Raw genomic sequence first — 27,758 nt, forward strand, 5'->3', positions numbered from 1 at the left:
TCCCCGTCCCCCAATGTATACAACTCAGGGGGACGGAGGGAGTATTAGTTTAGCATATTAAAAATAAATGTAGGATAATTGTTATACACATGAAAATAAAATATCATGTTTTAATATAAAATTGTATGGAATTTTTGTTATTTATTTAGTTAAACAAAATTTCTGATAATATTTTTCCTTTTTATAAATATTATTTAATACTAGATTATGTCATATTTTATAATAGAAAGAAAAGTATTTAGTATATGTAAATAAATTTATATCATATTTAATATTTGAATACGTAATGAAAATTTATTAAAAAAAGATAGCAATATAATTATTCTTTTTTACATGTATATTATATAATGGTATACGATAAATTTATAATATCGAGTTCGGTTGGGTTTTGGCTTGGTTCGAATTCGAATCGGGTTTCGAATATTCGGGTCGGTATTGGTTCGGTTGACCTAAAAACCAAACCAATACCAAATTCAATCGGTTTTTAAAAATAAAAACCAAACCCGTAACCAAACCATTCGGATCGGTTCGATCGGATATTCGTCGGTTCCCATCTCTGATACATAGAATTTTATTTCAATTAAACATGCAACTATATAGGTAACTCAGTGGCAGACACTCCATCAGGCCACTTGGTTAAGACGATCATTCCCTGCTGTAAACATAGTTATCAATGAGCAGTGATGTATGTAAACCACAAGAATCAAACAATTCAATGAATCTGGAAATTTTATAGAAATGATTGAAATCAATACTCCCTCCGTCACTAAATACTTTTCCTGCTGTTTGTACTTTTCACGTTTGCCAACACACACTTTTGATCGTTAATATCTTTCATTTCGTAGTAGCATTAAATATAAAAACTTCACCGTATTAAAGTACTCGTGAATACGAATCTAACAAGATCACTCATGACTATATTTAGTTTTATAGATTATATGTAAATTAGTAATTTGTCTCATGTTATGAAAAAAGATACGGAGGGAGTAGTACTGTATCAGACTGTGCATGAATTCACCCGACAACTTTGGAAATTAAGAATAATAACACAAATATTCAAGAACCAACTTGTAGAAACAAGTTCTACACAAGAAAATTATTCTTTTATTTGAAAGATGAAACTGTTTCCGGACCCAAATGATTCCTAACTTGCAACCATTGAATCTTTACATACGGATGATGCAGCGGAGTCCTTCGCCTTTCAGCATCAAATCGAAGGCCTTGTTGATTTCAGCGAATGGGACTTCATGAGTGATGAACTTCTCCAATTCAAGTTCCTGAAATAACACAACATTGATACAAAAAGTCAGGCATGATCACAATGCAGACACATAATTCGTGTATAAATGTGTGGAGCTTTACCTTGTTCATGTATTTTTCGACAACAGATGGAAGGTCCGAACGAGGTTTGTAATTCCCAAAGAAACTGCCCTTGAGAGTCCTTTCACTTAACAAATTCATAGGACTGGTCTTAAAGACAGCATCCTTGTGTGGAACTCCCACAAGAACAGCAACACCCCAGCCCTGAGATGGTAATTTGTTCAACTTAAGATTAATAAGCCTGTCACATATTTAGAATTGATCATAGATTCTTTAGAGAACTTACATCATGTACACATTCGAATGCTGAGATCATGGCATCTACATGACCCGTACACTCGATACTGCGGTCCACTCCTCCATTGGTCATTTCAACTATGACCTACACAATCACACAGATTAGAGAAATTTAAATTAAACAAACAAGGAGAATTTAAGTGGAGGGGATTTGGAGGTAAAATTTTATATAGCAAACCTCTTGAACTGGTTTGTTGTGGTCTTTTGGGTTCACAAACTCTGTCACACCAAACTTCTTTGCTGTACATTAAAATTAAGTTACCAAATTAGTCACTTCTTCACCACTTAAATTCATGTTTCAGAGATAATTTCATGACAGTCTGTAGTTTCTAGCTTACCAGACTCAAATCTGTTTGGATTCAGATCGACACCAATAATTCTAGAAGCCCCAGCAATTCTAGCTCCTTCTGCAGCCTGATTAAAGAAAGGGAAATGGAAATGAATTACTAAACACAACAAACAAAGGGAAACTACAGGATGAATGATCGAGAACTTACTGCAAGGCCTACAGCTCCCAGTCCAAAGACAGCCACTGTCGAACCCTTCTTAGGTTTCGCAACATTCAGAGTCGAACCCAATCCTGTAAATAAAAATATTAAACATTAGTAAATTGTAATTTCCATAACATAGAAAATAAAATATACCATAGAAGTAAATCATTTTGCATCCATACCAGTAGAAATTCCACAGCTAAGGACACAAACTTTGTCGAGAGGAGCAAGGGGGTTGATCTTGGCAACACATCCAACATGTACGACAGTGTATTCACTAAAAGTCGATGTTCCAACAAAATGTAGGATGGGCTGGCCATTGATTGAAAATCGCGACTTTCCATCATTGAGCATAACTCCTCTGTCAGTGTTGATCCTGAGGAGATCACACATATTGCTTTCCTCTGACTTGCAATGTGCACATTCCTTGCATTCTCCGGTGAAGACAGGGAGGACATGATCACCTGGTGCCAGATCTGTCACTCCCTCTCCAACACTCTCCACAATCCTACACAACCAAGAATCACATGAATAAACACTAAACACTAAACAGAGACAATCAATACAACAGCAAAAAATATAGTAATTTTTTTTAGCATTGTTAACATACCCTCCTGCTTCATGACCAAGAATTCGAGGAAAAACAGGGGTCTGTCCCTGAAATATTCACATAGAAAAACAAGATTTAATTTCAAATACACTCACATCTACTCCCTCCGTCCCATTTTAACTGCTTTTGAATTTTTTACACGTATTTTAAGGTGTTAAAAAAATCACATCTAAACATAATTATTTTTAATAAAACTTATATCAAATAAAAATTTAGATTCTAAACTTTTATTTGATATAAGAATTGAATTTTTTTATTGAGCGTAGATATTACTTTTTATCACCTCAATATACGTGTTAAAAAGTCAAACATCAGTTAAAATGGGACAGAGGGAGTACATTGGTTAGATAAACAGTAATTGAGCCATTTATAAGTACAAATAAATAACAATTTACTAGCACTTTTGACCGGCTTGTGGTGAGTTATTGGTTCTGATATGCATCTAGTTGTGAATTTGAGATGTTATAAATGATATCAGAGTTATAACTGGTTTGCTAGGAGTGCAAATGAACTACCCGGATTTCGTAAATTTGATTATGAGGTCGATGAGGACTTTGCGCATATAAAAGAATGTGTTTGTAACATCTCATATCTTTTAGATAATGAATATATGAGTCCTTTACAAGTATACCAATTTGCTAGCACTTTTAAATCATTCTTGGTGATGAGTTGTTGAGTCCGATATACACATAGTTACAACTGTGAGTTGGATGTTACATAATGGATCTACTACTTTAATCTCAGTATCTTAGAAAAGTGATCGAAATTGTTTAATATAGCATTTAAATATCTATAAAGATTATTATCTTGTGATCATTTTTTTACAGATATATCTAAGCGTACCTTAGCTTCCCAGAAGTAGATATCAGTGTGGCAGAGAGAAGTGAAGAGGATCTTGATACGAACTTCATCTTTCTGAGGAGGAGCCACCTCAACCTCCTCCATCACAAGTGGCTTTCCTGCTTCCCATGCTACAGCAGCTGCACATATATTATAACATCAGACAACAAGTAAGAAAATATCGATCAGGCTCGCGCTCAATCGAGAACAGTTTTTAGTAAATTCACGTATTAGTATTACCTTTGCAGCGAATGACCTGACCAGCTGTAGTGCTTGACATGTTTCTTAGTGTTCTGAAGGATGAAAATTAAAGATGATTCAAATTTGTGTGTAACGAGACTGTATGATATGATAATGTGAGATGATACTAGACATTTGTGGTAATGGTATATATTTATACTCGAGAAAAGAATCAGATTTTTTAAGGTGGGCTGGTTTTGATTGGAGATTGTATTATAATATTCCTAAATTAAAATAATTATAAATTGCTTTGTGAATAAAGAAGATTGAAAATGGAAACTGCTGGTTTTTAGCAAAAACCAGAACCCACTGTCTTGTCGCTTGTTTTCTTTTCCTCTTTGGTTTTCTTTTTACTAGCCGCCTTCCTCAGTCGGTACCGTTAATTTAGGATTTTATTACTGCTTTGTTCATTTTTGGTAACTTATTACTCCTTAGTATTTTATAATTAGTATAAATTTATCTTAATAATAAGTAATTAAAATTAAAAATTAAATATAATTAAGTGTTGAATTTTTGTGATGTTGTAAATATAAAACAAGGTGATATTTTTGTGATCTTACAATGCAATACAGTCGGGGATGGCAATTTCGGGTAATGCGTCTTGTTCGTGTCAGCAATCAGGTCGATTTCGGGTCGACTTTGAGTCAAGCTAAAATCATTTAAAATTAAATAAAACTGAAAATTGAAGTTATTAGAAACGAAATTCTAATTTGGGATCATTTCGGGTCTATTTCGTGTTAATCGGGTGATTTTCGGATCATTTTTGGGTTTTGTCTCAGTAAATCGGGTTGTGGATTCGGGTCGGGTTCGAGTCTGGTTCGGGTCGTGTCTAATATTGTCACCCCTAAATACAATACTTAAGTTGACAATATTTTTTAGTGGAGAAAGCAAAATTGATGAAAGTTCCGGAACATGCTTTACAACTTGAACAAATATTCAAATTGACTAACGTAGAATATTAGAGGACCATGTATTAGCAGCTGGCAGTTATGTAGAATAATCGATATTGTCCACTCCCTAATCAGTAATTATCAGCTTAAACCATGCCCTTGTTTTTTGTTTTGTTGGTTTTGATAATTGTATAGTGCCTATTGTATTGCAAAACTGCTGATAAAACCACTAATGACCGGTGGTTTGTGTACTTGCCTATTTTTTCACCTATTCTATACTTTTGATATATAAAAAAAATAAAAATAAACCAATTGGATTTATTGTTATGGTTATCCACTGTCCATGTGGTACCTTTACAGTTTACACCAAACCAACTCATTATTATAAACTAAACAGGTCTACCCGATAAGAATCGAAATCCAAACTGAATTATATACTCCCTTCGTTTCAAAATATATGTTAATTTAAAATAAAAAAAATTTGTTTCAAAATAATTGTTCACTTCAAATTTCAATGTAAATAGTATTTCCAAAATCAACTCTTGTTCACATATTTCAAATTTATATTTCCAAGATTAACCATATACCACATATTAGGTTCAATTAATAATTTATAAGATCTCTTTTTTCTCAAAATCTACTTTTCCTAAATTATGTGATTTTTTGATGGTGGACATATAATTTGAAACTAAAGGAATATTTAATTATGTTGGTAAAATCAAGAAAGTCAAAATCTGGAATTGAATCAGACAAAGTTCAGGAATATTTTTAATACATTCTCAATCCAACAAACTTTTTATGAAGGTATAATTTTCAATAAGAAAGGTATAATTTTTACTTATGAATTGATTGGAGTCTCGAACCCACATAGCGATATCATGTGACGAAAGTCTCAAACCTTGAAATATTAGAAGAAGGACATATCATATTTTATTCTAATAGTATCTATTTAGTCTGCACCAGACATCCCAATGTAATGCTGGTTATGCAATCACAATTCCAGGGCAGCCCCAAATGGCAGCGACCATGCATTGACTAAGATTTTGCTCTCTGCCGAGATGTCATAACCTCCGAGCTTTGCATCATCAAGGTACATGTGAGGGACTAAGAGAGGAACACAAAAATATTATGCTAAAAGATGGGTAGAATTCACAGAAATTTCCTGTTGATTTAAGATAAATGTATATCCGATTTATAAAATAATCAAAGATTTTCTTTTCAGCAGGAACAAATGAACAGAGATGGGATAAAATAGAACAACACATGCCTTCAAATGCACAAGTCAGACTCTGAGAACAAGAGTCGGCTGCTTCTATTAGCCTATCTCAATCCAAAAATTAGTTTCACATCACGGCCAAGCACATGTGAAACACTTCACAAAGAACTAGTGGCACGAACCACAGTTTTAGAGAAGCCGACGCTACAGCCTAAGTTGCTCCCTTAGTTCCTCCCATGCCCAGGACCCTCAAACTTGTTATCTACTATCTAGTATTTGCATCCTATCTTAACTTCAAAACATAGCATTAGAATCATCACAATAATTGAAAATACACAGAGAACACTTCTCTACTAAATCCAAAGTTGCAGTATACTTCGGCCTTTATTTTTCAAATTCATAGAACTGCAGAAACAACAGTTTCTAATAACTCCACAATTTGACAATCAAAAGTAAAGATAAGAAGAGACACCAATTATCAAATTGATCTTGGCTTGGCAACCACAGTTGAATGCTTCAGAATTTGCAAAAGGAACTGTCCTCTTTTCTCTGCTGTATCGATCTTAGACTGTCCAGGAGGAGGCAAAAGCTCAAAATTCTGCACCAGACGTCCCAAGGTAATACCCATAATGGGTAATGCAGTCATAATTCCAGGGCAGCTTCGCCTCCCAGCCCCGAATGGTAGGAATCTGAAATCATTTCCATTTGTCTCAACATTTGATTCTTCTTCCATGAACCTCTCCGGCCTAAACTCTTCAGGGTTCTTCCAGTGAGCTGGATTGTTGGCAAGCCACCATGCATTCACCACAACTTTGCTCTTTGCCGGGATGTCATAACCCCCTAGCTTTGCATCATGAAGGTTCATGTGAGGGACTAGAAGCGGAACGCCCATTCTGAGGCGAAGAGTCTCCTTGATCACAGCTTCAAGGTAGGGGAGCTTGTGGGTGTCGGGCTCAGTAACTTGAACTCCAACCCCAAGCACACTGTCTATCTCATGCCTCAGCTTCTTCTGAACTTCAGGGTGATTTATCAGTTCCGCAATTGCCCATTCAATTGACCGTAGTGTTGTGTCAATTGCTGTAATAATATGAAATTAGTAGATACTACTTTCAATCAGATACCACGATGAACAACTTGAAATAAATATGTAGAGATCAAAGAAAATAAATATGGGAAGAAGCAATCACACCAGCGATGTCGAGGCCATCAACAATATGAAATATAGTCTCCTCGGTGATATCTCCTTGTTGTTGAGCTTCTAAAAGGTGATCCAGGGCGCACGTTAAGCTGTCGTTATCTACTCTCCTTGTGTTTACAAGCATCCTGTTACAATTTCATGAAGACACACTCGGGCTGCATATTAGAATCGCTAATCTATTGTTGGCCACAAAACCGAAATAGATGAAGCTGGACTTGCTAAAATTAGTTTTTATATAAATAAAACAGCTTTTACATTAATGATAGTTGTAATAGCAGTGGCCATTGGTTGAAGATTAGTTGTCAGAGAAATTCGATCGGGTTTTACTAAATTTATAGCGACTCATATTTCATAATACATCTGATAATTTGAAATGACAACTCGATTCATATCACTTGAAACGATCATTTGATACTCATATTATGTACTTAAGATCAAGTTCAATGTGGACTGAATGAGACATCCTTCTTTTGCAGGTAATTTCATAACAGAACCACAGAAAGACAGGCATAATAGTAAGCTGATCGACTAAAGCAGAGAATGAGTTGTGACTGATACTTACTTCCGCGGATCAACAAAATTATCCTTAAAAAGCTGAAACCTTTCATCCTTAACTTGCTTGCAGAGTCTGAGATAGCCCTTCAAGAAAGGGCGGAGAACAGGGATAAAATCTCCGTAATTGTAATCAAGGCTCTGAGTAAGCCTAATACGCTCCCAACTCGAGGCCTTGAGCTTCAATAACAAGGGATCATCTTCGCTCTCAAACCTCCTGCCGAACATAATCTTATAAGCATTGTTGTACATCATCAACTGCAGTCGCTTCCTTAACACGATCCCATTGGTGGAAGATTCTGGATTGGCCTTAACATCTGCAACAACACGAGCCGCCTCATCCTCCCAACCAAACCGGTATCTTTGCACAACTTTGTTAGTAAAGAGAGGGACAGTCAATATGCGACGCATTTTTCGCCAATGCTCACCGTAGTTGGTGAACACCAAGTCCTGTCCATTGCCTGTTACAAGTTGACAAACCAGTGTTAGTGAAGATAGAAATCTTAAATGAGAAAATTGGCAAAAATATCCTTATTTGTAAAAAAGATTTATAAAAATACGGTCAAAGTTGTATATGAGATTGCAATATGTTATAAAAAGTTGCAATTGAAATTGCAACACCGAAAATAATTGTTTTTCAGGTTGCAACAATTACAAAACAAGAAAAGGGTCCTAGATGTCACGAAACTCATGTGTAATGTCTAAAGTAACAGAACTTGGAGAAATGGCCCCAAATATCATTTATTAACGCCGGATTATCCGACATTTTGATTTTGAAAGAAAACGCTGGATTGTGTTGCGTTTGGTCCGAAAAATTCTACAAAACACAACACGATCAAACATTTTAGGAGCAAGACACTACATGAAATAACGTTTAGGGTTTCAAAATGCTAGATCTTGTGGTATTAGTAAGAAAACGAGGATAAACGACGGACAATCTCGCGTTTTGGATCGTGAAATGGTAGCTCGGGACCATCTTTTCCGACACTATTATTTGGGGCTATTTTCTTGAAAATTGTGATAATTAGGGCCAGCCCCCAATTGAAATTGAGGTTACAACGTTGAAGACTTGAAGTAATCATGCAAATCCCTTGCCTGTGAAGATATCGTAAACCATATTACTACAGCGAGAACCAAACTCAACACCCTGTGTGTGGAGTACTTGTTTAGCCAGTTCAGGTGAGGAAACAACCACCAAATTCCGCACGCCCATACGGAGCAGAAAGAGATGGCCAAACCTCTTGGCGAAGTCCACAAGGTTGCCGTGGTTAAGATCATTGCCAACTTGTAGCCAGTTACCGAATATAGGTACCGGCGTGGGGCCTGGTGGGAGTTTGAATTGCTTGCGCCGTAGCTTGGAGATGAAGATGGCTATCATGATTCCGAGGAAGATGCCCAGCATGGCCTTCTCTAGTTCAAGGAGAGCATCCATCATTTTACTTGTTTCTTTATTTTTTGTTCAGTAGAAATTTAAGATGCTTGTATAAGTACAAACTGTATCACCTAATTTTGTCTTTTGTGCGAATAGAATGACAGTGACAACTGTACACTGCTTTTCTTAGATCATGTTGAAGAATTTTTTTGTAAACCGTTATGAAACTTTGTGTTAAAATTGTGCATTTGATAAGTACTCCCTCATTCCCATTTTAATTGTCCACTTTGCACAAATCACACAAATTAAGAAGTATTAAATGTGATATGTTGTTATCATTGTCATGCATTGGTTATACAAATATACTACTAAGTTTTCATTCATTTTGGTTAAAAGTCAACATAGTTTGCATTGTAAATAATGAAAATTGTGTGAACTAGTAAATGTTAACATTGAAACTTGTTATAATTTGTATTGGACAAAGAAAATGGACAAATAATATGGGAAATTTTTTCTTGACAAAGTGGACTATTAATATGGGAAGGAGGGAGTAATATATTTGTATAAAAAAATAAATTTATATTTAAAATAGAATTTGAATGTTATTTTAAATTTAGAAAATTCAAATAACAACATAAAACTGGAAATTTGAAATAATGTGTCACTTAAAATTCAAAATTTGAAATAAAATATATTTTTAAAACATAATTATATAATTAGATACATTCACACGGAATAAAATTTCTTTAGTTCATAACAAGAATATCATGTTTCGTAGCTGACAGTCAAAAATATCATTTGAACACACATTTTTAAAATAAGTATTTCAAGATACGCATTTTTATATGTGTGTGACATGTAAATTACATTCGTTTCAATGTTTTTTATTTTTTTTTTAAAAATTAAATAAGCATCATCAGAATGGATATTCTACTCCCACAGTCCCACTGTACCCATATCCTTCTTAGGGTTTTGTTTTTCAATCCAAAAATCTATAATATCAGCACCGCGATCATCATCATCATATGTAAGTTACTCTGTCAAGAAATTGGAGACACCAAATATGAATAAATTGAATTATTTTATAATCATATTTTTATTATTATTTTGAAAAATAATATTCCCTCCATTTCATTTTTCTTATCATTAATCAAAATTCACATATTATTTAATCATAATTATAAATTATATATTAACCGGAAATTCGTAATGGTTTTCATAAAATATAAAATATTCAACATTTAACTTTTCACATTAATTTAATATGGACAACAACGAAATAAGGAATAGACATTAATTCTCAGTCATTGATATATTTTAACATATAAAATAGAAAAGGCCTAAAAATTATTTGAAATATATAATTTACGAATTTTAATTCTGACTTTAATACAGTAAAGTTTTTGTCATAGTTTCAACTTCCAACTGAACCCTGCTATGTCCAGTACGCTGATTCTCCCTAAATACCTTAATACTGTGAGCTTTTCTACCGGTCAAATTGACAAAGACTGAAATTTATTAATATTTTATAAATTAAAAACATAAAATATATATGACACCGGAAATAACTTCTAATCTACTTCAAAATTTTTAAATAAATGAAAAAGAAAATTATAATATCTTTCGTCAAAACTTAATCAAGTTGACCAACAAAAATAAAAATGTGACAACTAAAAAAGGACGGAGAGAGTACGTGTGAAATGAGCAAAAGGCTCATCTAAATTGGGATGGAGATAATATTTCATCTAATTAGGGATGACAACGGGTCGGTTTCTTGAGATCCAGACCCGATCCATTATATTTCGGTTCGGATCGGGTCTGGGTCCGGAAAATGAAGATCCAGATCTAATCTGTCGGGTCTTTTCGGGTTCGGGTCTAATTCGAATATTTTTAAAAAATAAAATTAAAGATTATATATCTATAAAAAAACGTGATTATTGATTTTTTTTTTAATTTAGGAATATAAAAAAGAGAGTTACGGGTTTCATTTAGTACAATGAACACATGAAACATGTTAACTTAATTGTATACAATCATTCAACTTATAATTTATATTTTATTATTTTTATTATATTTAGATTTTTTTAACGTACAATAATTGAGACAAATATAATATTGATGAAATGAATATAAATTATGTATTGCGCATTTAAAATTAAGTAAAATGTTAATATTTGTACCTAATAATTCATAAATATATATATATATATATATATATATATATATATTATTTTGTATCGGGTTTAAATCGAGTTTCGGGTTTAAATCGAGTTTCGGGTTTCGGGTCGGGATACCTCAGATCGTCCAGACCCAAACTTTTTCGGTCTGAAAATAAGATCCAAATCCGGATTCAAATCCAAAAAGTCGGATCCGAGCGGAACGAGTCGGGTATGCATCGGGTTGGATAAAACTGTCATTCCTAAGTCTAATTCCGTCTTTTCTGCTGCATTTCATAGAATATGACAAGGGCGATAGTTGTACACCACTTTTGATACATGTACAGACATAGTTAGGTGAGTTAGTATTGATTAGTTACAAACAAATGAGGCGTTACATTCAAGATACATTTTATTTTGCTAGAAGACCATTGCATTTTTTACAAAAATTTAAGGCTTGTTGGTAATATAACAAAAAAAAAAAAGAGGAGTGCTCTAGCAAATCTTCCTGTTACAATCCAGAATAAATGGCTACAGGAGTGATGGAGGTGACACTTGTGAAAGCCCGAGGCCTTAAAAACACCGACTTCATCTTGGGTATGTTTTTAATCTCTTTCTATCCACTTTTTTTTGATAGTGAAGTAAAATGGGAAATCTTACTCGTCTTGAAGTTCTACGCAAATTTGTCTAAATTAATTTAAAAATGAAATATTATTTTAGTTTCTTTATTTTATATATTATTTTATTATTTTGATACTGCATTCGAATGGATTTACTTATTTTGATACAAGTTAATTTGCACTATTAACTACTTGTATCTCCCATCTTCCGATTACAAAAGGTGGTAAGATCGACCCGTATGTTGTGATTCGATACAAAGATGAGGAGCAGAGGAGCACTGTGGCCAAAGGTACAAACATTTATTATAGTCCTCCTGCTAGCTTTATTATTTTTATATTTAGAAGCGGCTTGGTTTTTCGATTTTGAACTTCTTTTATTACATTGCTGAGTGATCAAGCCTCTGTTTATTTGTTAGAAATTTAGTGTTCATTTATCTTGCAAAAATTATTTTCAGAAATATAATAAACACCAAAAAATAGGATTTCCTTAAAAATATTTTCTGTGTTAGTTTGATCTCTTAAGATGGATTTTTTTAGAGGTGGAAATTTCTTTTAATTTTTTTTATGAATTTCAAAAATTTGACTTCCCGTAGCAAAAAGGAAAAACGTGAAATTGAGAATTTTCTATCAAATTACTTTTTATAAATTTTAAAATCGTCATATAGTGAAAATATTTTTCAAAAATGATTTCGAAATGGATATTTCCTTTCCAAAGAATTATTTTTTATTGAAGAAATATTTTTTCAAAAGTATTTTTCAAATTCTAGCACACAGGCGTGCAAAGTAGCTTGCAATAAAATATTAAAATTATTGTTTGGTATGTAACATGGCTATATGTTTGAAGCAGGGAAGGGAAGTGAACCAGTTTGGAACGAAAAATTTGCATTCAGCGTGGACTATCCCGGTTCAGATGATGAGCACAAGCTCCTTCTCCATATCATGGACAAGGACACTTTCTCTGCTGATGATTTCCTCGGCCGCTCCACGTAAATTTTCTTACCCTAATTATTATCTTAAAATAATAGACAGCTTATCCTAAACATATGAATGATATTTGCATACATGAGAAAAAAATGCTCAAGTTGAATTTAGCATTAAGAGTCTGTTTGTGAGTGATGTTTAAATTTGTTGTACTGTCAAAAAAAATATTAGTTGAAAAGTCGAAAAAACTGCTTTTAAATTTACCAAACAATTTTTCACATGTTTTTTAGCAAAAACTGTTGTTACCGTCTGGAACAGCAACCCCACACAACACCTAAGTTGTCGAGGACTCTTTTTCCGCTGAACCTTCTAATGTACTAATAATGAATTATGCGGAACATCCGAACATGTAATAATAAGTCTGAAAAGCTTTCTTGAATTTGTAGAATTTACTTGAACGACATCTTTGAGTTGGGAGTGGAAAATGGGACTGCTGTAGTGGAGCCTACTATCTACAGTGTCGTGGATAGCAACCAAAGGTACAGTGGGGAGATTCAAGTTGGCATCACCTTCACACCAAAGGTAATTTTATACGAGTATTTATTTAGAAAAACATATATCATCACAATGAAAATTAATCTTGTAATGTTTGCGTGATGATTTTTTACATTTTAATAGAACTCCTCAAAAAAAGTCTCAAAGTTTGAGATCTTCGCATTTCCTCAGGGATATATATAGTGTTTATACGTTTACCATAATTCCAACCATCAGGCTTGTTTGATAATTGGTGGTTAGGAGTTAACAAATTGAATAATTGTTTTAACTAGTGATTGTAGTAATTGTTTTGAATTTCAGATTAAATTTAGTCATTTTAGCTGAAATTATTTGATAAACAGTTGTTCGATTAGTTTTTTATTTTAACTAGACACATATCAGTCCTCCAATATGATGGCTCTAATCATTAATTTTTTCTCAAATATCAAACTTTGGCCATAACAAGGATGTTTGATTTAAATGGTAAATAGGAAATTGCGGAGTATGCCTAAAATGTAGTGTAGAGAACATTTCATCTAAAATATTAAGGTGTTAGAGGAAGCCCATTTGGGATCTTGTACTTATATTTCTAACACTTAGTGTGTGTATATAATTTTTATTTGGCCTATTATCACCTCCTTATTCATCATATATTGTTTAAATTTAATAGGTTCAGGCGGAAGAAGTTGAAGACTTTGGAGGATGGAAGGAGAGTAACCCTGATTATTTTCCCTGATTGCACAAAGCAATGGTTCTTTGTTTGATCCGTTGGTTTAAGGGGAAAGTTCGGTTAAACTTTATTGTTCTCTTTAATATTTCAGACTTTTGTCGTTCAAGTGAATTTCCTGAAAATTATGTAAACGTTCTTCCGTGAAAGATTGCGTTTCGACTTTTGTACTTTTAAGTGATTTTTCGTGAAAATTATGGTTTCCTTGTGCGAAATAATTAATCATTTTCATGTTTTTTTTTTTGACGGAATCATTTCGATGTATGTGTTGTGTTTTGCTATATAAAATCATATATTTTCGACGTATTTGGGCGAACAAGACATGAATGAGTAACAAAATTGAGGAACGGAGAATGAAGCAGCATAGGATATCATATATAGGTGGTGTTTGTTTGCAAGAAGTGCAAACTGCCTCTTCTGCTTTTTTTTATCCATTTGTGTAAAGACGTAGAAACCTTTTTAAGAAGCTGAGAATGTCGGCTTCTATCTCACAGCTTCTGCTTTTTTTCCAAATATTTTATTAACTTATTTACTTCTCACTTATTTGTAAGTCATTTTTTTAAGCTACCCCAAACGGTCTTATAGTTATTGAGATTTATGTTAAAAGATCTTCTTCGAGTCAGTTTAATCTCCTTTACAATTATTAAGGTTCTAATATATAAATTTTTTTAAATATCTGACATGTTTTTCAATTAGAGGTTAGTTGATGAATTTTCTTTCGATTTTTTTTTTTTTTGATCTGATATTAAAAATCTGTACGAGTGAGTAAAAGAAAACCTTTAATCCAAGTTAAATTGTAATTTTGAGAATTTAGTCAAGGTTGCAATTATGCTTCCAAAATTTAAATTATAAATTATATACAGTAAAAACCTTTGATGACAATGTAAAACCAAATCAAATCATTCATGCTTGTTCAAACTTAGAACAAATTATTACTCCATCTCAACTATTTCTTTACTCTCCTTTTACCTTCTCCATTTAAGATATTTTTTTCTAATTTTTTATATTTTAAAACTTATCAAATATAATAAAATTGTTATATAAAAATCAATTATTCTCACTATTTTTTCTACTATACTTATTATATATATAAAATACTAAGCATATCTCACCACTATCCTCACTTTTCCTACTTTTTAATTCTTATTTTATTTATCTGTTACGACATTAATTATCTAGATAGGGTAACTGAGAGCATCTTCAAGGGTAATGGTCCTGTTTGGAAGTTAGATGTTTGGGCAAAAATTAGAGGTTTGAGGTGATTTAGAGATTTGACCACTAAAATCCGTTAATTTTAGTGTTTGGTAGTTAACGGATTGAAGCAGAGGTTTGGGTCCAAAAAGCTAATTTTGAAAAACTATTTTGAGGAGTTTTTTGGATTAGAGTTTTTGGTTTGTGTCGGAAAAAGTTAATCAATCAGTTATTTACCAAACAGTTTTACAAGAAACAGTTAATTCAATCCGCTAGTCAAAACATGTAATTCAATCAGCTAGTCAAAACATCTAATTCAATCCGCTATCAGCTAACCGCTATTTCCCAAACAGGGCCAATATTTAAATTCGTTAGCTATAGTGGATAATGGATTATACAATTTTTTTGCTAAGAGTAAGGATATGCACTCCAATGATGTTATGTATAATTATTATAAGCTAAAATTATACCTAATATTAGCTTTTTTGGTTGAATGATACTTAGTTATCTATAATTTTTTTGGTAAAAAATGATAGTTGGAGTGCTACTTTTTTTACATATAATCTAAAAGGGGGCCACCTAACACATAGGATGACACGGAGATTTTTAGCTCACAGTTTTCAACCCACAGAGATGCTCTGAGTCAACTGACAGGTGGAACTACTTAGAATGTTATTTAATAACATCTAAAATCGTTTTATCGAGTCTGCTGGCACGGAAGCCGACTTAGCTCAGTGGTAGAGCGCGTGACTTTTAATCCCGTGGCCGTGGGTTCGATCCCCACAGTCGGCGTCATTAAGTATTTTGCCCTTTTTTATCCTCCTCCGTCTCATTCCCTACAAAATTAAAAAATACATCTACGAGACTTCTCACACACCAAACTAATGAAATTAGGAAAATACAGGTGAAATTGTGGATTTCGTAAAAAGTATCACTGGTTAATCAATTTGATTGGAAACAACCATTTTTTTTAGAGTTGTAATTGATAGGGTATAACCCGGATTGGCTTAATCTGGACCCTGGATTGGCTTAATCCGGACCCGAACACGATATGACCCGGAGATGATCCCGGACCCAGGAGACGATCCCGGACCCAGGAGATGGTCCCGGACCCAAACACAACCTATCCACTCTTCTCCCGGACCGGGACACAAGAGTCCAAGCCGACACCTGAACAAGCCACATTCTAACATGAAAAGGATTGACTTAACCCGGACTCTGGATTGGCTTAATCCGGACCCGAGCACGATATGACCCGGATATGGTCCCGGACCCAGGAGATGATCTCAGAACCAGGAGACGATCCCGGACCTTGGAGATGATCTCGGACCCCGGAGATGATCCCGGACCCAGACGCAACCTATCCATCCTTCCCCCGGACCGGGACACAAGAGTCCAAGCCGACACCTGAACAAGTTGCAGTCTGACATGAGAAGGACAATACCCAATGCCAGCTGCTGACACTATGAAGACAAACCTCATAACACTCCAAAATACTATTGCTTAGCTGACACCTGGACATGTGTTAAGCATCCAAGCCCTACAGATGGACAGCAGGATCCAAGGTACACATCCTTAAACCCTAATCCTTGGCCTATAAATAGACCAAGGATGAGAGGCTTAAGGATCTTCTTCTCCACACTCTCATATTTCTCACACACTCTAAGCCACCATACACAGCAGCCATACACCCTCACCCACCACACATAGATAGCTCATTTCCCGTCTATCTATTTTCCGACGCCTGTACTCATTCTCACGCCGGAGGCGCCGCGGGGCTCAAACCCCCCTCCGGTGTTGTTTTGCAGACACCCGTCCAGCAACTACACCGCAAGACACCAGTACACAGCGGAGGAAGCACCGGAACGGGATTTGACGTTATCAGTAATAACAACATTAACATCCCTTTTATAAAGACGTTTCCATGCGACGCTGAATAAAAGTTGATAAATCTTATTGCCATTACTAGTTTCCAGGAGATTTTCCTAACAAATTCACCACCACTCTACTCAGTCCTCCTGCATTAATTAGTGATAAAAATCCAGTCATCTGAGCACCGGAGTGGACTGTGCTTATGCTATGACTTTTTCTTTTGACATATGGGTGCTTATGCTATGACTTTTTCTTTTGACATATGGGTGATTTTTGTTTAAAAATATTATAATCCCCTCCCTATTAATTTTATTTATTATAAATGTGAAATATTATAATCTCATTAATTTATATTTTAATAATTATTGTAATTAATTTTGATGAGATTATAATATTTGTGAAAAGGAAAATATTTACAATTCATAAAAAATTAAAAATAATACAGTGTCATGATATAAAGTCTCTCGTAATGATAACTAAAAATTTTAAAAATGTTATGACTGAATTTAGCATGAAGGAAAGGACAAGGGCGCGCCCTTCCCGGAGTAATTCCGAGGGCACCGCCCTAAAGTGCGGGGTTGACTGAAGGCGCGTGGAGAAACGAGAATGCGAGGACTTAGGGCGCGCCCTCCATGGTCGCGCCCACAGGTAAACTTATTATGTGTGAGGATGAGTGAGTCTCGATGACGACCCTTCCGAGGGATACGAAGACCTACCCCTCCGGGGGATATAACTACCCTTCCGAGGGATATGAAGACTAGTGCCAGGCTCATCTGGAAGTTATCAGGCTCATCTGGTAGTTCCCGGGTTACGACCGGGCGTGATCTATAATCCCCAATCCTGCTATCTGCCGGGTTGTCCTCGTGCGGGGGCTTGGGGTGATCATGGTTGTAGAAGGCCCTCAGGGGTGACATGAAGGCCGATCATATGTCTGGGTCCTGTATTCTGGTGAGTTAGCCCTCATTGGGGGACTGAGACGATCGTGTAATTTGGCTCCTCAATGGTCTTACCTCTTAGTGAGAACCTTCGCTAGGGGGTAAGGACGCGTCCCTACACCTCAAGGAATTGGTCACGGCTCTACTAGACGTCTCCTCCATGCTACGAAAAGTAGCGGTTAGTGTCATCTCTCGTAGTGGGGATGATGCCGTATCCGTGATGTACTTGGACTAGGAGTCTGAGGTAGTTGCCTCAAGGCTTAATTCTAACTGGAGTAGAACTCTAAGTGATAAGTCACCGGCTTAAGATTGGTCTTATCCCCAAGAAGCCTAGTCTTGATCAAACTAGGAGTCTTGGTTCAATAGAACTACGTATGGCTTGATCCCCTATAAATATAGGGGTACGTAGGCACATTAGGGGATCATGAGTTGAGAGCACGTGAGACCAACTCAAAACCCTAATCTCAGCCACCCCTAAAACAAACAACCACCACTCTCCGGCAACCAAAACCACCGTCACAGATCTTAGCTATGAACCTCATCTTTGTTGATTACCAAATTCCTCTATCAACAAATTGGCGCTAGAAGGAGGGGCCTATTATTCGTTTGTGGAGGACAAACGAGACCAAACAAATAGAATGTCGCAGTGTCTGATTTATGGTTAAAAGACGAAATCGTGACTACACGTCTTTTAAGAAGATAGGTGGTTGATTACAGGATAGTGTATGCAGGTACACGTACTCAGGCACATCTACGGCGGGACGTGGATGATTGGCGCAGCAGCAGCGTGGAAAAGGCCACATATTATAACAATGTTTTTTTTTTTGTTTTGTTTTGTAATTAACAGAAGCCTAACAAAAACAAAGGACGCATGTTTTTTAATCGGAGTCCGGAGAAGCACCACGGAGGACAGAGGTCATTAACAACATGCATGGAGCAGGGGCTACAAGTAGAGGTGGCCAAACGAACGAGTTCAAACGGATCGACTCGTCTCGGCTCGCCTTTTAACTCGTTGAATACCGGTACGCCGCGAGACGAGTTAAAACTCGCCTCATCTCGTTAATCTGTACGAGACGATCACGAGCCTGGGTTTGAGAAAACGTGGACGCCTCGTCTCGGCTCGTACGTATCGGCACGCACGCACGACTCGCGCCAACTCGTCTCGGCCGTCTCGCACGTCCACGACTCGTCTCGCACGTCTCGGACTCGTCTCGCACGTCTCGGACGTCTCGCCTCTGTCTGCACGCGCACTCTGCACTCTGCAGCAAGTCTGCACTCTGCAGCAACAGCAAGCCAGCAACACAGGCGGAGATAGCGACCACTCCATCTTTGCAACGGCTAGCTAGCAACTGTCCTTCCCAACGGCTAGTTCTTCCAAACGACTGAACCTGCAGGCTGCAAGGCTGCAGCAAGCAACGGCTCCAAGGCTCCGACTTCCGAGCAACGGCTCTTAATCAGTTCCTATAAATATGCAACGGACCTCCATGCCTATCACACCAGCTCTGATTCTCTGAACTTCTATCCCCATTCTTTTACTCTCTCTCATTCTCTTACTCTCTTGAATTTCTCCGTCACTCACAAGTCACATCCGGCGTGCTTAAAATTTTCCGGCGAGTTACAATATTTTGTCAAGCTTTATTTAATTATCCTACAAGCTTTGTTTTACAAATGGCTGAAGGCACAGGCACACGATCATCACAAGGATCCACCCAAGCTACTTCGATGCGACCCCCTCGACCCAATACTCTGGAACCCGGTTAGTTTTTAAAATTTATTTAATTTTGCTTTTTAAGTGTTTTACTAATTTTATATCCGATATTAATTGATATATGTTTTATTTTTGTAGGCAATGCTTCGGGTTCGCTCTCATCATATGTATGGAACTATTTTTCCCGAGAAAAAATACCGGAAGATCCGAGTCATTATAGGCTTTTTTGTTTACTTTGCATCGAAAAGGGCAAAAATCCATCACCTTTGATGCATCCTAAAGGGGCCGGTACGGGTGGACTTGATCGTCATTTGAAAAAACATCACGGAATAACGAAAGAAAATCACGAAAGTGGAGCGGCACGTGGAGGTACATCGCAACAAACTCAAATTGGTGGTTTTATGACTTCGTCTCCCGGTGGAGGTATGCCTTTCGCTTATAATCGAGATAGAATGATCGAACAATTTGCCACTTATGTTACGTTAGATGAGTTACCTTTTTCACATGGAGAAAGTGATAATTTAGAGCACATGATAAAAACTAGCATAAATCCCGCATTTAGAAGAATTCCTAGGAACACACTTAAACGTCACACACAAAAACAATATTATGGTCAACGAGCACAATTAATAGAATATTTTCATGATTTTGATGGTATGGTTTCTTTAACTAGTGATTGTTGGAGTTCGAGTCAAGGTGAGCCATTTATTTGTGTTACCGTGCATTGGATTGATTCTGATTATTATTTACAAAAACGAATAATTGCATTTGATGTTATGGATGAGAGACACACCGGTTACAACATTAAACAAAGAATTTTAGAAACAATAAATGAATTTAATTTGCTTCATAAGGTGTTTACGATATCCTTAGATAATGCGTCTTCGAACAATAAAGCTATGGACTATATTAGGAATGATATTCCCACTATAATAGATGGCGTTTTTTTGCATGTTAGATGTTGTGCACATATTATTAATTTATCGGCCCAAAAAGGAATTGAACAAATAACTTTATTGTTGGAACCCATTAGAAAAATAGTTAAGTATTTACGTTTAGCACACTCCACAAGATCTAAATATAAAAAATTGTGTAGAGAAAACGGGTTAAGGGCGAAGAAGTGGGCTATTGATTGTCCAACGAGATGGAGTTCGACTTATAAATTACTAAAAGAGGCAATTAAATATAAGGTAGTTATCACGGAGTTGTATAATTCCGACCCGAGAAACCAAAATGAAGATGGATTGATTACTGAAACGCAGTGGGAGCTAGCAACTAGCGTACGTGATATACTTGAATGTTATGCACATGCTACTAATGTTTTTTCTTATGTTTATGAACCAAATGTGCATCATGTTATTATTGAATGTGTTAGTATTGTTACTACTTTACGTGATTATGAAAAAAATCGTCATTTTGAAAATATTATTTTTGACATGAAAGTTAAGTGGATTGAATATTTTTCGGAGTTCCCTTATATTTATGGTGTTGCATGTCTTCTTGATCCCGGTGTTAGAATGGAAGGTTTGGAAAATATGTTAGAACATTATTACGAAGTTTTAGGTGTTCAATATGATCATACTCTTTATGTAAGGAATTGTTTAAATTTATTATACCGTCTTATAGATATATATACTCCCAAAACTCCAAATGTTGTACAACCTAAGCCTACTGGTACTAGTAGGTTTAATAGTACAATTAGTGGTATATTAACAAAAAAACAAAAGGTTAGAATTTCAACTACATCTACCACATCTACACAATCTTGTTCAACTAACATGGTTCGTGAGTTTTTTTCTTATAATTATGAGTTAGATGAGGATTTTTCGATATTAACGTGGTGGAAGAATCATGAGAATCAATTTCCGGTTTTAGCTAAAATTGCGAGAGACATTTTAGTAGTTCCCGCTTCTACAATTGCATCGGAGTCCGCTTTTAGTGCGGGAAGAAGAGTATTGGACGAAAAAAGATCAAGTCTATCTCCGGATGTCGTAAAAATATTAGTTTGTAAAAAAGATTGGGATCAAGCCGCAAAAAGACAACAAGGAAGGAAAGAAGATGACTCGGAAGGAGAAGACGATGTTTGGATGACAATGGACACTTCATCGGAATCGGGCACGTCGGCGATTCAAGAACAAGAAGAAGAAGAAGAATAAAAAATTAGTTTTGTGTTTACATGTAATTTAAATGTAATTTTTATATTTCAATTTAAATGTAATTTTTTATTTTTATTTTTTTAATGTAAATGCGGTTTGTTCCGTTTTTTAGAGAGGAGTCCTCTCAAATCAGTTGTAATTTTTTTTAATTAATAAAATAAATAGAGGTACCGTCCTCTTTTTTTTATTACATAATAAATTAATGTAAAAACAAGTCAAAAAATGGATATACATCTCTGTGATTTTCTTTCCTTTTCATCAGTAGCAAACTAGCAATTTATTGATGCCTTGAATCTTGATAGATTCAATAAATTAATGAAAACGACAAAGTTGGTCTGCAGACTGCAGCATCTCTGTACAAGTTGGTCTGCAGAGACTGTATCATGACTCATGACTCACGAGTTGGTCCACGAGTTGAACGTGACGAGTTCAACGTCCAGCTCGCCAACTAATCCAAAGCAAACTGCAAAGTAAAAAATATACATAACTCGTCCAACTCGCCAAACTCGCGAGTTGGACACGAGTTTAATATCCTTCGACTCGTCTCGTATCGTCTCGTCTCGCTACCCTTACACGAGACGTCCACGAGTACACCATTCATCAACTCGTCTCGCCTCCGACTCGTCTCGTCTCGTCACGGGGCGCCCGTTTGGCCACCACTAGCTACAAGTTGTCCACACCGCCGAATGAAAAGATAAGTTTTCTTTTTTAATTATTTAAGTTATTTATTTGTTAATTATATATTTTTATATACGTAATTTGTTACAATTATTTTGTAATGTAATAATTAGTAGAAATATTTATTTGTTAAGAGATATAATATTATAAAAGTATTGTTTTATTTATTATATGCATGTTTAGAAAAAACTTATATATTATAAATACATTTTTACAAAGATATATTTTATTATTATTATTATTATTATTATTATTATTATTATTATCATCATTATTATTATTACTATTTTTAACGTAGAACACTTTTTTAGAATTTTTTGTGAAAATCAGGCTTTTTACTCAAAATACAGATTAAATGTATTCATATTAATTTGTTTATTTTGTGGAGGAATATATTCATTACGTTTGATTGAGTTTTTACAGGAATTTATTACTTGCGCGTGCTTATGCCTTAAAGTAGTTTTGAGTTCTGTAATATTAGTTATCAACTTGGCAAAGGCATAAAATTTTATGGGTTAAGCAAGAAAGAGGTGGTATGTGCACTGGCTTATCCTCAAAAATTAGGAGGTTGGATATGAACCAATGAACAACGAGGGACAGGCGGAATAATTTCCTCCGCATGATCAACAACTCTGTTGCAACACGGCTCCTCAGCACCAAATCAAGACCCGAACGACTTTCAAAAGAAAAAGGAGATAAGATTTTCTTTACTTAAATTATTTTTAGATTATGAGATTAATACTTAGATTGAATATATTATGCATAAATTCTATATGCATGACTAGCGTAAAATATTTTATGCTATTAGGATGCAAATGAGATATTTACTTACCATTGCTAATGCATTTATATGGACCAAAAGAATAACAGGCTATGAACTGGAGGGGAAGAGAAAGAAAAACAAGGAAGGGAGGCCTGTCACCGTAAACAAGTAACATATTGCCGAATCTTGCAATGGCCGGGCGAAAAAGATAAGTTCACCTTATTTTATTTTTGCAATGATATATGTGTGGTAGTTTAATCTTTTAAAAATATTAACATAGATCCTTGCATGATAGTATCAATACTTTATATTTGGTATTTTTAAAAAATTTTGTATACATGCTTGGAGGTATAGATTTTTGTTTCAGAAATGCGCAGGACATATTTAAAGGGCTTGGACGGGTTCCAACTTACAAAATCCAGAGATGTTGTTAGCAGTCATCAAGTGACACTAGTGGCAACCAGGGAATATAAAGATAAGTATTTTACATTTCCTTTACAATTCTTTTAGTATATACCTCGGTGTCATGCATATAAAATATATGTTTATATATGTTTAATGTTGTGTATTTCTAACCTAATATTTTATTTTAGTGAAGCTGTTTTTAGACAGGGAAAGAACTTCAGGAATTTCGTACGGCGCGCCTAGATACGCCCTTATGAATGAGAACGTGCTATCTCGAAAGGATTTTTTGGAAATAGCATTTGACTTGCCAAGGTGCACCATAAGATAATGTTTAATATTTATTATCATGACCATTGTTATTTAAATTTGTGCAGGATGAAAATGATGCAAAAGGAAAAGGATTAGGATATTTACAAGACGCGTCTCTCCCTAACAAGGTACGTCACGAGGTAAGTAAATAAACTCTTATTATTTGTACATGGAAAGTTTTATGCAGGCACCCTTGAAACATCTCTTAAGGCGCGCCTCCAGGTAAACTTTTTACATCACCTTCGCATGCTATTACTTTCAAGTTTGTCGTGGTTTAAGTCTATTGCAGGAAGGGGTACGCATACTTGGAAACTTCATAGATTTTCTAGAAGTGGCGCGCCCTCCCCTGAAAATGCTTCAGGGTTCGTGAGGGGCGCATTTTGAAGGTGTAACCACATGTGGTGATGTGAGAGGAAAGGTTATAAGCGGGGAGTTATTCAAATGGAGCCTAGCTCGAAAAGTTATAAAGGGTGCGCGCCTCCCCCTGACAGGGCGCGCCTCCAGGTAAACTCCAACCCCCTCGTTATTTCATCCTATAGAAATATGCCTTTATGAAATCGCTGGTAATGTGGTGTTCGATTACCCCCATGAGGAATGCACCTCTTGGCTTTGATGAATAGTCGCGCCCTCAGGTACGAAATTTATGATATGTATTCCTGTGTCTACATAAGCTCTTACAGGAAGCCAATACGATGAGCCCGTCACTCATGGAAGAAAGAGGCGTGCCACATCTAGCTAATGTTCTGTCAGAGAACGAATTGCGCGCCTCCCTCTGACAGGGCGCGCCCTCAGGTATGTCTGATGCATTAATTGCTTAATATGATTTTATGTGAAGCCAACCATACGCAGGAAAGGAGCTCAATAGTCTTGAGGAGGTCACGTCCCTTCTTAGGATGCCCCCTTTCAGTAGTACTCATCACTTGAGGAAGCGCACGAGGGCGCGCCCCAGGATAAAAATGTTGAGAAGGAAGATGCTTCAAAGACATTCCTTCTCCTAATTGGACGCGCCCCGAGTTCCTAAGTCATGCGCCAGGATTAATATTTCCTGGGAGAGAGCGCCTCCCCCTAGCAGGACGCGTCATGAGGTAACACTGACCATCACTATTGTTGTTAAGGAAGTCATATGTATATGATTGTGTGCAGGTCAAGTCCAACATCTTAGAGGAGCTGTCTGTCTTGATTAGGACGCGCCCTCCGATGGATCATGATACTTTCAAAGGCATTGTACATTATGATCATGGGCTCATGCTATTCATACCAGTACACGCAATACCTTTCAAAGGTCTACCTAAATTATCCATGACTAGCTCTGGATACTATATTTGCGCGTCCATGATATGCTCTGGACATTATATTTGCGCATCCATGATACGCTCTGGATCTTACCTATCCATGATATGCTCTGGACATTATATTTGCGCATCCATGATACGCTCTGGATCTTACCTATCCATGATATGCTCTGGATAACACTTTATACTATTGATTCCCCATTGAGCCATAACCTCTGGGACCCGTGCGATGCACCGGAGTTATATAAACCACGATAAAATTCGTGATGCCCCATACGGGATGATGTATGGACTGGGGAGTGGTCTTTTTGATTTTCTTAAGCAAGTGAGTCACGCGCGAAAAAGTAAGGCTGCGCCAAAAGTCGCGCCCTCTACTTAATCCTTGGAAAAGATCAAAAGAGCCCACATTACAAGTAAGGCTGCGCCGTAGGCTGCGCCCTCTACTTATACAGTCCTCGGAAGAAAAGAAATATTGCGAGTAAGGCAGCACCATCGGTCGCGCCCTCTGCTTAGGCAATTCTTTAGAAAAAGATAAAAAAGGGGTCATGTTATAACAAGGCGGCGCCATTCTGTAAGTCGCGCCTTATATGTACTGTTCCTAGGTATCATGGACACACTAAGGCTGAAAAACAGCCACAAACCTTCGCATCCCGAAGGCGCGCCCTTCTTTTGTTGAAGTTCATTGGCGCGAATGTTATGGTTGAATGTGTCCTTTTGAAGGAATAAGCGAAGCTGCGCCACTGTCAACGACAGATAGGCCGCGCCCCCTGTTTTCTTTTATCTACATAAAGATTGCTCATTACTTATGAACACATCATAAAAATGCGCTAGCCTCATACTTAGCAATTTGCTAAATGTCCAAAGACACTGGCATTATATGTTTGCAAGGCGTGTGGCACAGTCTGCACCTTGAAATATCAAGGAATAATACGCGGCTTAAGTCGAGCCTCTATGCGTGGACGCGCCCTCAGAATAATGTGTGTGGCACGGTATAAAAATTCCCTTGATATCTTCAATATCAAGAAAATTTGGGGAGTACTTGTTATGACTGAATTTAGCATGAAGGAAAGGACAAGGGCGCGCCCTTCCCGGAGTAATTCCGAGGGCACCGCCCTAAAGTGCGGGGTTGACTGAAGGCGCGTGGAGAAACGAGAATGCGAGGACTTAGGGCGCGCCCTCCATGGTCGCGCCCACAGGTAAACTTATTATGTGTGAGGATGAGTGAGTCTCGATGACGACCCTTCCGAGGGATACGAAGACCTACCCCTCCGGGGGATATAACTACCCTTCCGAGGGATATGAAGACTAGTGCCAGGCTCATCTGGAAGTTATCAGGTTAATCTGGTAGTTCCCGGGTTACGACCGGGCGTGATCTATAATCCCCAATCCTGCTATCTGCCGGGTTGTCCTCGTGCGGGGGCTTGGGGTGATCATGGTTGTAGAAGGCCCTCAGGGGTGACATGAAGGCCGATCATATGTCTGGGTCCTGTATTCTGGTGAGTTAGCCCTCATTGGGGGACTGAGACGATCGTGTAATTTGGCTCCTCAATGGTCTTACCTCTTAGTGAGAACCTTCGCTAGGGGGTAAGGACGCGTCCCTACACCTCAAGGAATTGGTCACGGCTCTACTAGACGTCTCCTCCATGCTACGAAAAGTAGCGGTTAGTGTTATCTCTCGTAGTGGGGATGATGCCGTATCCGTGATGTACTTGGACTAGGAGTCTGAGGTAGTTGCCTTAAGGCTTAATTCTAACTGGAGTAGAACTCTAAGTGATAAGTCACCGGCTTAAGGTTGGTCTTATCCCCAAGAAGCCTAGTCTTGATCAAACTAGGAGTCTTGGTTCAATAGAACTACGTATGGCTTGATCCCCTATAAATATAGGGGTACGTAGGCACATTAGGGGATCATGAGTTGAGAGCACGTGAGACCAACTCAAAACCCTAATCTCAGCCACCCCTAAAACAAACAACCACCACTCTCCGGCAACCAAAACCACCGTCACAGATCTTGGCTATGAACCTCATCTTTGTTGATTACCAAATTCCTCTATCAACAAAAAACATGATTGGAATCAAAGTATCTGGATTGGGAGGAATATTTAGCATAGAGTCTTGTCTTTAACTTAAGAAATAGTATCAAAGTTCATTCCTTGCCCACCAAGCGAAACAGAAGAAATAGTATCAAAGTCCATTCCTCGCCCACCAAGCGAAACAGGTGGTTTCTTGATCACGACCGGGTATAGCTAAAGTTTCAAAGAGATTTAGTTTTAGTAAATTGCTTAATGGTTAAAACGCCCAACCCATAATTGACGAATTCGTATACTTACTAACATAGGATATGGTTCCATTATTTTGCAACAACCTATTCTCTAAATTTTTATTATGAAATTACTTTTCTTTATAATGAATATTTAAAGTCGAGATGTGCTCATGATTTGATATATATATACAAAATCTAGAACTAA

General features: G+C 36.6%; 3 protein-coding genes and 1 non-coding gene across 4 annotated transcripts; 2 read left to right on the forward strand and 2 right to left on the reverse strand.

Moving 5' to 3' along the window:
• Positions 1-1,003: 1,003 nt before the first annotated feature.
• LOC108199900 (alcohol dehydrogenase 1) lies at positions 1,004-3,986 on the reverse strand. The gene is made up of 10 exons (XM_017367923.2): positions 3,799-3,986; positions 3,562-3,698; positions 2,719-2,765; positions 2,291-2,616; positions 2,115-2,197; positions 1,956-2,031; positions 1,796-1,857; positions 1,607-1,702; positions 1,363-1,524; positions 1,004-1,277 (listed from the first exon to the last, which is right to left on the reverse strand). Exons 1-10 carry the CDS (start codon positions 3,836-3,838, stop codon positions 1,167-1,169), a joined length of 1,140 nt encoding a protein of 379 aa, XP_017223412.1. The 5' UTR covers positions 3,839-3,986; the 3' UTR covers positions 1,004-1,166.
• A 2,272-nt stretch (positions 3,987-6,258) lies between these two features.
• Positions 6,259-9,136, reverse strand: LOC108197548 (trans-cinnamate 4-monooxygenase). The gene is made up of 4 exons (XM_017365194.2): positions 8,750-9,136; positions 7,665-8,115; positions 7,094-7,227; positions 6,259-6,981 (listed from the first exon to the last, which is right to left on the reverse strand). The coding sequence occupies exons 1-4, from the start codon at positions 9,087-9,089 to the stop codon at positions 6,383-6,385; spliced, it is 1,524 nt and encodes a 507-aa protein (XP_017220683.1). The 5' UTR covers positions 9,090-9,136; the 3' UTR covers positions 6,259-6,382.
• Positions 9,137-11,637: 2,501 nt separating this feature from the next.
• LOC108198372 (16 kDa phloem protein 1) lies at positions 11,638-14,288 on the forward strand. The gene is made up of 5 exons (XM_017366126.2): positions 11,638-11,779; positions 12,024-12,092; positions 12,650-12,788; positions 13,170-13,305; positions 13,928-14,288. The coding sequence occupies exons 1-5, from the start codon at positions 11,710-11,712 to the stop codon at positions 13,991-13,993; spliced, it is 480 nt and encodes a 159-aa protein (XP_017221615.1). The 5' UTR covers positions 11,638-11,709; the 3' UTR covers positions 13,994-14,288.
• A 1,607-nt stretch (positions 14,289-15,895) lies between these two features.
• TRNAK-UUU (transfer RNA lysine (anticodon UUU)) lies at positions 15,896-15,967 on the forward strand. Its single transcript has one exon. It is a non-coding gene; the product is annotated as a tRNA-Lys (tRNA).
• Positions 15,968-27,758: the final 11,791 nt, after the last annotated feature.

Source organism: Daucus carota, chromosome 8 (assembly GCF_001625215.2).
Source record: "Daucus carota subsp. sativus chromosome 8, DH1 v3.0, whole genome shotgun sequence".
Taxonomy (NCBI): Eukaryota; Viridiplantae; Streptophyta; class Magnoliopsida; order Apiales; family Apiaceae; genus Daucus; species Daucus carota.

Coding starts and splice junctions, on each gene's coding strand:
- LOC108199900 (XM_017367923.2), bottom strand. CDS start 3,838: ATGTCAAGCACTACAGCTGGTCAGGTCATTCGCTGCAAAG. Junction 3,699..3,798: donor TCAGGTCATTCGCTGCAAAG/GTAATACTAATA, acceptor ATATATGTGCAG/CTGCTGTAGCATGGGAAGCA. Junction 1,703..1,795: donor ACAACAAACCAGTTCAAGAG/GTTTGCTATATA, acceptor GTGATTGTGTAG/GTCATAGTTGAAATGACCAA.
- LOC108197548 (XM_017365194.2), bottom strand. CDS start 9,089: ATGATGGATGCTCTCCTTGAACTAGAGAAGGCCATGCTGGGCATCTTC. Junction 7,228..7,664: donor AATTTTGTTGATCCGCGGAA/GTAAGTATCAGT, acceptor AAATTGTAACAG/GATGCTTGTAAACACAAGGA. Junction 6,982..7,093: donor TGATGGCCTCGACATCGCTG/GTGTGATTGCTT, acceptor ATATTATTACAG/CAATTGACACAACACTACGG.
- LOC108198372 (XM_017366126.2), top strand. CDS start 11,710: ATGGCTACAGGAGTGATGGAGGTGACACTTGTGAAAGCCCGAGGCCTT. Junction 11,780..12,023: donor AAACACCGACTTCATCTTGG/GTATGTTTTTAA, acceptor CGATTACAAAAG/GTGGTAAGATCGACCCGTAT. Junction 12,789..13,169: donor GATTTCCTCGGCCGCTCCAC/GTAAATTTTCTT, acceptor TTGAATTTGTAG/AATTTACTTGAACGACATCT.